Source organism: Diachasmimorpha longicaudata, chromosome 12 (assembly GCF_034640455.1).
Source record: "Diachasmimorpha longicaudata isolate KC_UGA_2023 chromosome 12, iyDiaLong2, whole genome shotgun sequence".
NCBI lineage: Eukaryota > Metazoa > Arthropoda > Insecta > Hymenoptera > Braconidae > Diachasmimorpha > Diachasmimorpha longicaudata.
The window spans coordinates 10,307-19,897 of NC_087236.1; the positions used below are offsets into that span (position 1 = coordinate 10,307).

The window sequence follows — 9,591 nt, forward strand, 5'->3', positions numbered from 1 at the left end:
TTCAATTTTTAAGGCCAAATATACATTGAAACATTATGTTTTCGGCATTCTTATCACATCGCCACTGCCAGCTCAGGAAGTGTAGTCTCAAACCGCTATTTCTCCGTCTACCGTGGCCTATCAACTGCTAGGATATTCTCACTAACTCACCGACTCGTCGAAAGTTAGCTAAATGTACCTTATACCCACTAAAGGTATGTACAAATACGAAATTTATTTGTGTACGAATAGCCTCATTACTACTAGATTTTGCCAGAGTAGAGACAAGAGTTCGCCGGTCATATTCACACTCGTTTGTTCTGTTCCCATCGTTTGGCTGGATGAATTTGTAACTCAAAACAATAAAAATGAATTAACAAAGAAGAACAATATTTTCTTAATGGGTGGCGATTCGTGAACATTAAATCTTATTTTCACTCATCCATTGACCAATTAATTATTAAAAATATACGATTGAATATATACACATTTAACTTTATAAGTACTTCAACTTGACATTCCATTTCTTCATTATAAAAGGGATCTGAAATTATAATGGAGACTATACAGAAAAAAAGGTCTCCCGCAATATAGTCCTCACCCCTTAAAGTTACAAGATTAAGACGTGATAGAATAAGATCATAGTGCACCCTTAACTTCGAATTACGATACTTTAGCCTCTATGAAAAGCAAAGAAATCTTCCGAAGGGCGCTCCATCCATCCCCCCCCCCTGCCATTACTAGTTATCCACCAACCATCGACGGAAAGAAGTTCTCTCTCGCTTTCCCTCTCTGTTTTGCCTTGTACTCTCTCTTGCTCCTTGATGTGGAAAAACATTTGCCAAAAGATTGTTTTTTTATAACCCGTCAACCTGTCAATTCTCTGATCTTGTCGTTCAGCACCTGGAACAAACTGAAAGGAAATACCGGAATGAATGAAAGCAATGAGTACGATTGATCAAATCAAAGCTCTTCAGTGACAACCAATAATCGCATTTTCCATATTTCCAGAGATTCATTGTTCAACTCGACATTCCGTCAACGCACGGTGACATTTTTACGAATTTATTGGCGCAGCATCATTGCTATTTGTTGGCCCATCGCTCTTCTGCCCTTACCCTTAACCACGACTTACAAAGTAAGATATTCCCTCCTCAATAACATTTACAGTGTACTTCAATGATTCGCTGATTAACTTTTCACTTTTCATGACATAACTAAATGTAGTCTAGTACGTTTTCATATCAGTTTAATAGATGTTGTCTGTATACACCTCGAAATCTGGAGACTGAATGACTCACTTGGTCCAAAATAATGTGTTTCTATACAAGTACGGAAAAAAAGTATTAGATTATACGAGCATAACAGCGCTAACCGAAGGCCAGTGACATAAAATCACGAAACAAATGACCAGATTCCACATGTCTTTTCACGGCTATCAACCTATCTTTCAATATAAGGTGTGGAAAAAACTTTTCTCAGTCTGAGAAGAGTGCGTACAAATTATACTTTCCAACGAGGTGACGAAAAAAATTTTTTTTTTGTCCTGCTACCAAGCTCAGTACGTGTTGAAAAGTGCCTTTTTACTGACGTGTACACCACAAGTCAAAAAACTTGTAATCGAAGAGATTACAACTCGGGCCACCAACTGCACATTCATTTTTAACGCCCTTTTATTTGTACCGAAATATATTATTAGCTTCATCTCTTCATCCTTAATTGTTTCACATCATTAATAAATAAGGGGAAAGAGAGATTAGTGACAAGGAAAAAAAATGAATAAGACGATATGGCTGAAAATTCAATAGTTCATGAAAAATATAATCCTAATAGGATATTGTTTCTATGTACAATGAGAATTATCAAATATTGAATTTGATGTTTAAATATAATTCTTTTTATGAAACTATTTGATATGTTTTGACATTGTTTGACATATTCTTATAACAAGTTAATCAACATGATTCACTTGTTTGTTGCAGGAAACCAAATGTGCCTATGTTATCATAATAATGGCCATGTTTTGGATAACAGAAATAATACCGCCGGCCATTACATCTTTACTGCCTATCGTTCTATTTCCTTTTTTCGGAATACTTGACAGTCGTGAGGTTTCCGAATGCTACATGAATGATACTATAATGGTGTTTATCGGGGGGCTTGTGTTGGCTATTGCTGTTGAACACTGTAATCTCCATTTTCGAATTGCTCTTACTGTCATGAGGTACGTGGGCTGTAGCCATGGCAGACTTCTCGGCGGGCTTTGTGCAGTCACGGGATTCTTATCGATGTGGATTTCCAATACAGCAACGTGCGCTATGATGATTCCCATCGTCTTTGCTATTCTCGAAGAACTCGAAAAGGTAACACGGATGGACTAGGGAAAGAAACACCGTAGCCCATCATTTTTCATGCATTGCCATGAACTTCGAAATTTGTGGAGAAAAAAAAATTATTTTCAAGAACCGAATTATTTGTTCGAATGCTAAATGAAAATACTCGTGATGCGACCTTGTCAGAAACTTATATTGTTTTGAATGCACCAACTTTTTTGGTCGCCTGATCGAGTAATATGTGACTAGGTCAATGCGAAATTTAAATTTTTATAGGGAAATCACGTTTAAGTAACGTCGGCTAAGCAACAATTATTAAAATGCAATTTATAATTGAAGATACTCTAAATTACCTGACGTCATCACAAATGTCAAATCATAACAATTATGGTCTAGTCACTATTCACATCACATTTGGCATTGGTATGGGACCATTTACTTGTCATTAACGAATATAACTGGTATTTATTGAATTCCAGGGAGGCTCCAGTAAAGTATTCCACCAGCTCGCAACAGACCCTGAAGATCCGGATCCTCTACCGTAAGTAGACCTCATAGCACTCCAAACATCATATAACCAAATATTACATGTATATTGGATATTATTTAACATCCAAAAACATTTTTATTCTAATTCGCAACAGATGTGGTATTTCAGTCTTCGACATTTATCAAAAAATATCATACTTTTAGGATGCTAGAGCCAACAAATACAACGAAAGCATATCTCTTGACAGTGGCTTACACTTCCACATTCGGCGGGACTATAACTGTCGTGGGAACCGGTACAAATTTGATCTTCAAAGGAATCTATGAACAAACCTTTCCTGGCAGCGCTGGTATTGGATTCACTCAGTGGTTGACCTGGGCATTTCCTCTAGGAGTTGTGAATGTATTTCTAACATGGGTATATACCCAAGTTTTTTATTTAGGATTGTTTCGACCACGTAGTTTTGCTGCTCGCGCTGCCGCCATTGGGAATCAAGGAGAAAATATAACCAATCAGGTAGCTTTCTGAATTTTCCATATTGAGAAGCCACAAAAAACATTATGAGCGAGAATTTACAGGTGATTAAGGAGAAATATGAAAATTTGGGGCCAATTACCTTCCACCAAACGGGTGTCGGAATACTATTCTTATTCTGTGTCTTTTTATGGTTCTTCCGATCACCCGGATTTATGACAGGATGGGCTGGAGCTGTCAGCAATTCGTTTGTTCTATTTTTTTTTATACAAACAATAGTTACAGAGATAAAAAACTCTATATTCAATAATAATTATATTAATATATTAATTCTGATGGATTGGCAACAAGGGGAGGGCTCGAAATTTACATCTGAATTCACTCAACACATCCATATAAATATACTGACACGATAGAAGTGAATATATAATGTTGAATGTCGAAAAGGACGGTCAAATGGTAAAAATATATACGAACATCGGAATCGTAATGAAATGAATAAGAGGCAAACTCCATAAAAAAACATGATCAGTCTAATCATCTCACTTTTGGCTTAAGTGGGTATTAACAAAGTTATGCACATAGAAACGGATTTTGCTGTCTCGATTTCGTTTCACTACACTGAGAGAAACATAGAATTCTATCAATCATATTTGCCTTGGAAAAACGAATGCCTAAAATTTCCATTCGGAAATCCGATTTAAATTCTTGGCAGAAAAATATTCAATTGACAAAAATATTTTTTTCTCTCAGTATAGTCAAATGAGTTGCTCAAAGCTATGGTGACAAGATCTTTTACATTGATCACTAGTAGATTCTCCGTCCTTCAATATTCGACCCTTGAGTTATTGCTAGTCGACCGAATAATCAATCATTGATCGATCGTTGGTTGATCGGCAGTTAAGCCATCAAACCGTGATCAATTAGCAGTCAACTGCATAAAAAACTCAAACCTATGGAGTAATCCATCAGCATTTCCATTTTTGAACAGGGAATTTCATTTTCACTTTCACATATTTTACTAGTTCAAAAATAAATAAATAACTATCTAAAACAACTGATTTCCATTTACTATTGTTTTTAGAGAAATCGGGGATTCGGCTCCTGTCATACTGACTTCTTTGCTGTTATTTTTCCTTCCAAAATATCCGGGTTTCATCCGAGGATTCAGTGATAATCGTAGGTTTTTGTTGTATAAAGTTTTTGTTGCAAATGTTGTTTACTTTTCATAAATACGGAGACGGTGAAACATGCAGCAGTGAGTTTAATTAAAAAGACTTCATTGTGTTTTATAAGGAGTTGAAAGGCAAAATTTCATTAAAAAACAAGACCGCTAAAAACTAGAAACATGAGTAATACAATAATAACCAACCCCAGAGAAAGAACATCTTATAGCGCGTGGAATTCTTTAGCGGTGCAGTCGATTTCTGTAAATAAGAGGGTAAAAACTGACTTTTTTGTAGCAATGTTTCTCTCTTGGAAAAAAAATTATTGTCAGTATTTACAATTGATAATTCATTGCTTAATTTAATTATCACGGTCTCTTCAAGCAAGTCTTCAGAGAAACATTTGGGAGCACGAATCGCTTTTCCAATTAAATTTTTTTTCGCAAATAATCATCACTCCGTCATAAAAATGGACTTAAAAAATTCAGAAATTATCTTCATTTTTTTTCAAAGAGTCTTATTTTGATTAATGACTTATGTTGTATTAGAACATTCGGCATTTCATCCTCCTCCCCTTATTTTGACTTTGGATAGCAATTATTTGTCGCGGAACGTACTCACTCATAATTTCTCCATCTCTTCACTTATTTCAAAACATTTATTGAAAAAGCTCGTTGGGAACGTGCACAATTTTGTGGATTATTTTTCCCATCCAAATCTTGGCCAATAGGATTGCACCATTCGACGTTATTTTGTATAGTCAACACGGTATTTCAGCGGATATTCTTGGAAATTTCACTGGAAATTTTGCATGTTGATATATATAAAAAAAACAAATGTTGAAGTAACCCTCAATTGTATCTGACAGATTAAATGGCAATTCGTTGAAAATTATGTCTCATGGTGCAATTCTATCGGCCAAGATTTGGATGCAAAAAATAATCCCCCGAATACCACTCGAACTTCGAAATTATCTGATATTTCCCTCAAGGTTCCCTGCAAACAAATAAGCTCGTCAAGTTTTCCAGAAAAATCACTCGCGCTTCGCGCTCGTGATTTTTAAACTGGAAAACTTGACACGTTCATTTGTTTGCAACGAACCTATCGGGAAATATCCGATAATTTCGGAGCTCTTGTGGTATTACATGCGATTATTTTTCCCATCCAAATCTTGGCCAATAGGATTGCACCATTCGACGTTATTTTGTATAGTCAACACGGTATTTCAGCGGATATTCTTGGAAATTTCACTGGAAATTTTGCATGTTGATATATATAAAAAAAAACAAATGTTGAAGTAACCCTCAATTGTATCTGACAGATTAAATGGCAATTCGTTGAAAATTATGTCTCATGGTGCAATTCTATCGGCCAAGATTTGGATGCAAAAAATAATCCCCCGAATACCACTCGAACTTCGAAATTATCTGATATTTCCCTCAAGGTTCCCTACAAACAAATAAGCTCGTCAAGTTTTCCAGAAAAATCACTCGCGCTTCGCGCTCGTGATTTTTAAACTGGAAAACTTGACACGTTCATTTGTTTGCAACGAACCTATCGGGAAATATCCGATAATTTCGGAGCTCTTGTGGTATTACATGCGATAATTCTGGTTCATAGTTTTTGGAAACCTCGCAGTAACGAAAACAACTTCCACGGCATTATAGGTATACAATATAGATGTAAAACAATCTAATTGAATCATTCGCAAAGTAATATACCTAGCCTTTAATTATAAATAATAACTACGTATGCAAAGCGTAAAATAAAACAAACAATTTCAAAAACCTCGTGCTTTCTGTAGTCAACAGCAACGCTTAGATACGGACAAGCCTCGGCTGAAGGTCTGTTATCGATTATTATATAAGGCTCAAACAGGACAAATACGCGATGAGTTAGGGCAATCAAAGCCCCACACCAGCCAATCCATTTCAAAGTAATTCTTTTAAATTGACAATAAATTAATATTATCAATGAAAATTCTTACCATTCATAAGAAAAGCTCCCTTGTTTATATGTTGCCCTTCACACTATGTTTGTCATCATCTCCATTTTTCAAGTAACCTTCCAATATATGCGAGTAATCCTCTACAAGAATTGGCGGCGCCTATGGTGGATTAGTTCCCTTATGACACTTAAAAAGTTACCTATAAACCAGCAGAACGTAGTGGGCATAGCCAGTACTCCACTTAAGACGTTCTGGAAACCCCTTGCGATTAAATTTTTGTCCGCCGAGTACTTATAAAGCAGAAACGAAGCAATTAGCGTACAAATAATAAAAAAAAGTCTCATCACATCGTGTTTCATAATCTCCCTAAATAATAATCGGCATAATTTTCTAAATCTTAATCTTCATTCAATCACTATTAAAGCAAGAGAGAGACCAGCGAAGCCATCAGAGAGTCTCATTACCTGGAATGTGGTAAATTCAAAAATGCCATGGAATCTAATGTTTCTTCTGGGCGGTGGATTCGCAATATCACGGGGAAGTAATCAGTCCTGTTTATCAAAACGGATTGGTTCAGCTATGACGCCCTTACGTGCACTTCCACCTTTTGTTACCCTAGTTATCGTATGTCTTTTTATTGGAACTGTAACGGAGATCACATCCAACATCGGCATCGCTAATATCATGCTACCAGTTGTCGCGCAAATGGTGTGATTTTAAGTTATTTATCTTTAGAATTTGACAGCTACATCAGTGAGTATTCATTGCAACTATATTTTTTTCAGAGCATTGCTCTGAAGCAGCATCCACTTTATCTCTTGCTGCCGGCTACCATGTGTTGTTCCCATACCTTTCGATTGCCCGTTGGGACCCCTCCAAATGCAATCGTCTCCACCGCTGGACACATTCCAATCAAGAGTATGATCGCCGGCGGCTGCATACCAGCAGTGTATAGTTTTTTATCCCTGATCATAATATTCTCAACGTGGGGGGTATATATTTATGATATTCATGATTTTCCTGAATGGGCGGCAGCTTCTAATAACACCAGTAATGGTCAATGCGACTGATCAGTGACATCGATCAAATATATGTTAGTCACCAATACTTCTTTACAATACCTATTCCGCTGGTTAGGGTTTTATTTTATTAATCTTTGCATTAGCTATCGTCTCTTCATAGAGGAGAACAAACCGCGTAGAAGCTCATTTGGCAGAAACTCTATTACCGTTACTTTCTGCATTAGGAATTTTTTCTTTCTCTTAATTTCTTTGAATTTCATTGGTACCAAACTTCCGAATGGAAGCAATTTGCATTTACGATAATAATAAATCAATTGATTTGTGTTACCGGTACATCCATTCGGAAATACAAGATAAGAGCTGATGGTCAGCTCCTTTGTTGACAGTGTTGTATGCCAATTTTCTAGAGAACTTATATATACAATACTGATCACTCGTCCAAAAAAGGTATGACCACTGATTCTTTTCTTATGCCATATTCGCCTAATTTTATACCCACTTGAGATAGTTTTTTAAAATCCTCCACATGTACATTAACCCCTATACATTTCTTGAGAAATTCTAAGAAAACTTGACTTGAAATTTGAAGAAAAAGTGCCAGTATTCTGTCATTTCTATCTGCGATAGCTAGATAATTGGGAATATGAAAAGGGATGCCGTAAAAGGGTGTTCAAATCTCTATTCAAATTTTCATTACTTTCCGAAACCTTTTTGGGTTACCTTGAAAATTTCAAAACGTTATAGAATTTCAATGGATGTTATTGAATATAATGACCTTATTTACGTAAAAAATTCATTGAGAAAATAACTGTAAAGATGATGTATCAAATACTATAAAATGAACATGAATTTCATGATCGAAATGTCTCGCCATTGTAAGCGAAATATGTCTGAAATGGATAGAAGTGTAAAGTTCAATTCCCACTGGCAGGTATAGGCCACACCTGACTATATTAATTCCTATCACAGGGGTTAAAACTTCAAGTTAGAGGCGTTAGCCTCCGATTTTTTAGCCCCCGAATTTATTTCTTGTTGCTCTAGCCTGCGATGCCGCAACATAGTAGACAAGACACCATTGAAACTAGCCGTCTTTTTTTTGGCGCTACCCTTTGGTGTAGCTTCACCAATACGTCGCACAGGAAGCCGCGGGGATGACATCTCGTCCATGAAGTCAAAGTTGTCTTTCTCCTCTGGTTGTGATAAATCACTAGAATAATGATAATAACAATAACAAGAATGACAATAACAATAACAATAATAATAATAATAATAATAATAATAATAATAATAATAATAATAATAATAATATAGTAGTAGTAGTAGTAATAATAGTAGTTACAGTAATCAGTATTAATTCCCGCAAAAAAATATTTGAGATTACTGGGCACAAAATTTCATTGTGATCAGAATGTGGGAGTAATAAAACTTAGTAATAAAATTGATAATGAAGTTTACTTGAATTGTGGCAGATGATGTGTTTGTTGGTGATTATTCAGGGGTTCTGGTGACGGACCACGTCTACCAGGGCACTTCCACTCCAGCTCCAAACACTGATTATTACATTCCAGGCTCTCGATCATGACGAAAATATCTTCAGATTCCAGCGACCAGCATTCCTACAAGGAACAAACCATAGATTTCATTAATACCAAACTGCATCTTGTGAGGTCTCATTCTGATCCTGGCTTTATAACTATACCTTCGTTTCAACTCCATATTTTTCGTCATCAGAGCACTCAACTGCCCACTCATCTTCGCACATTTCCATTTTGTATAGCAAAAGTTTTCGGCAACAATTCACTGCGATAAAAGATATCAATTTGAGGTTATTGATTATTGGACATACGTCAAACGATATTCGAAAAACAAGTTATAAAATATTCACCTATATTCTTAATATTGTAAAGTCTCCAAGGAACCTGTCATGTTAAATAATGATTTTAAGAAAACATTTGAACACATTTACATGCGTTCAATTCATGCTGATAACACCAATAAGGCAAGTCTCTATCTATAATATAAATACTCAATTTTTACCCCCACCTCTATTTTATTTTAAATAATCTTTGTCTAGAAGGTTACCAAAAAGATAACCTCGATTGGAGTCAAAGACGATTAGGGATTTATCCTCTCTAGCTTTAGGTCCTTTAGGGCTAAACTCTCATGAATTCTCAATATT

General features: G+C 35.8%; 2 protein-coding genes across 2 annotated transcripts; one reads left to right on the forward strand and one right to left on the reverse strand.

Annotated features, from left to right (window-relative positions):
- Positions 1 to 812: 812 nt before the first annotated feature.
- On the forward strand, positions 813 to 7,773 carry LOC135168129 (protein I'm not dead yet-like). Its single transcript, XM_064132047.1, has 9 exons — positions 813 to 927; positions 991 to 1,117; positions 1,962 to 2,342; positions 2,792 to 2,853; positions 3,006 to 3,318; positions 3,381 to 3,679; positions 4,361 to 4,455; positions 6,815 to 7,098; positions 7,176 to 7,773. The coding sequence occupies exons 1-9, from the start codon at positions 911 to 913 to the stop codon at positions 7,458 to 7,460; spliced, it is 1,863 nt and encodes a 620-aa protein (XP_063988117.1). The 5' UTR covers positions 813 to 910; the 3' UTR covers positions 7,461 to 7,773.
- A 415-nt stretch (positions 7,774 to 8,188) lies between these two features.
- Pa1 (PTIP associated 1) lies at positions 8,189 to 9,542 on the reverse strand. The gene is made up of 4 exons (XM_064132064.1): positions 9,298 to 9,542; positions 9,112 to 9,212; positions 8,868 to 9,028; positions 8,189 to 8,619 (listed from the first exon to the last, which is right to left on the reverse strand). The coding sequence occupies exons 2-4, from the start codon at positions 9,178 to 9,180 to the stop codon at positions 8,385 to 8,387; spliced, it is 465 nt and encodes a 154-aa protein (XP_063988134.1). The 5' UTR covers positions 9,181 to 9,212; positions 9,298 to 9,542; the 3' UTR covers positions 8,189 to 8,384.
- Between the last annotated feature and the right edge of the window lie 49 nt (positions 9,543 to 9,591).

Excerpts from the sequence above, each read along its gene's own strand:
- Pa1 (XM_064132064.1), bottom strand. The coding sequence starts at position 9,180 with ATGGAAATGTGCGAAGATGAGTGGGCAGTTGAGTGCTCTGATGACGAA. Across the intron at positions 9,029-9,111 it reads AATATGGAGTTGAAACGAAG|GAATGCTGGTCGCTGGAATC; the intron begins GTATAGTTATAA and ends TGTTCCTTGTAG. Across the intron at positions 8,620-8,867 it reads CATCATCTGCCACAATTCAA|TGATTTATCACAACCAGAGG; the intron begins GTAAACTTCATT and ends TCATTATTCTAG.
- LOC135168129 (XM_064132047.1), top strand. Across the intron at positions 2,343-2,791 it reads TTCTCGAAGAACTCGAAAAG|GGAGGCTCCAGTAAAGTATT; the intron begins GTAACACGGATG and ends ATTGAATTCCAG. Across the intron at positions 4,456-6,814 it reads CCGAGGATTCAGTGATAATC|CAAGAGAGAGACCAGCGAAG; the intron begins GTAGGTTTTTGT and ends TCACTATTAAAG.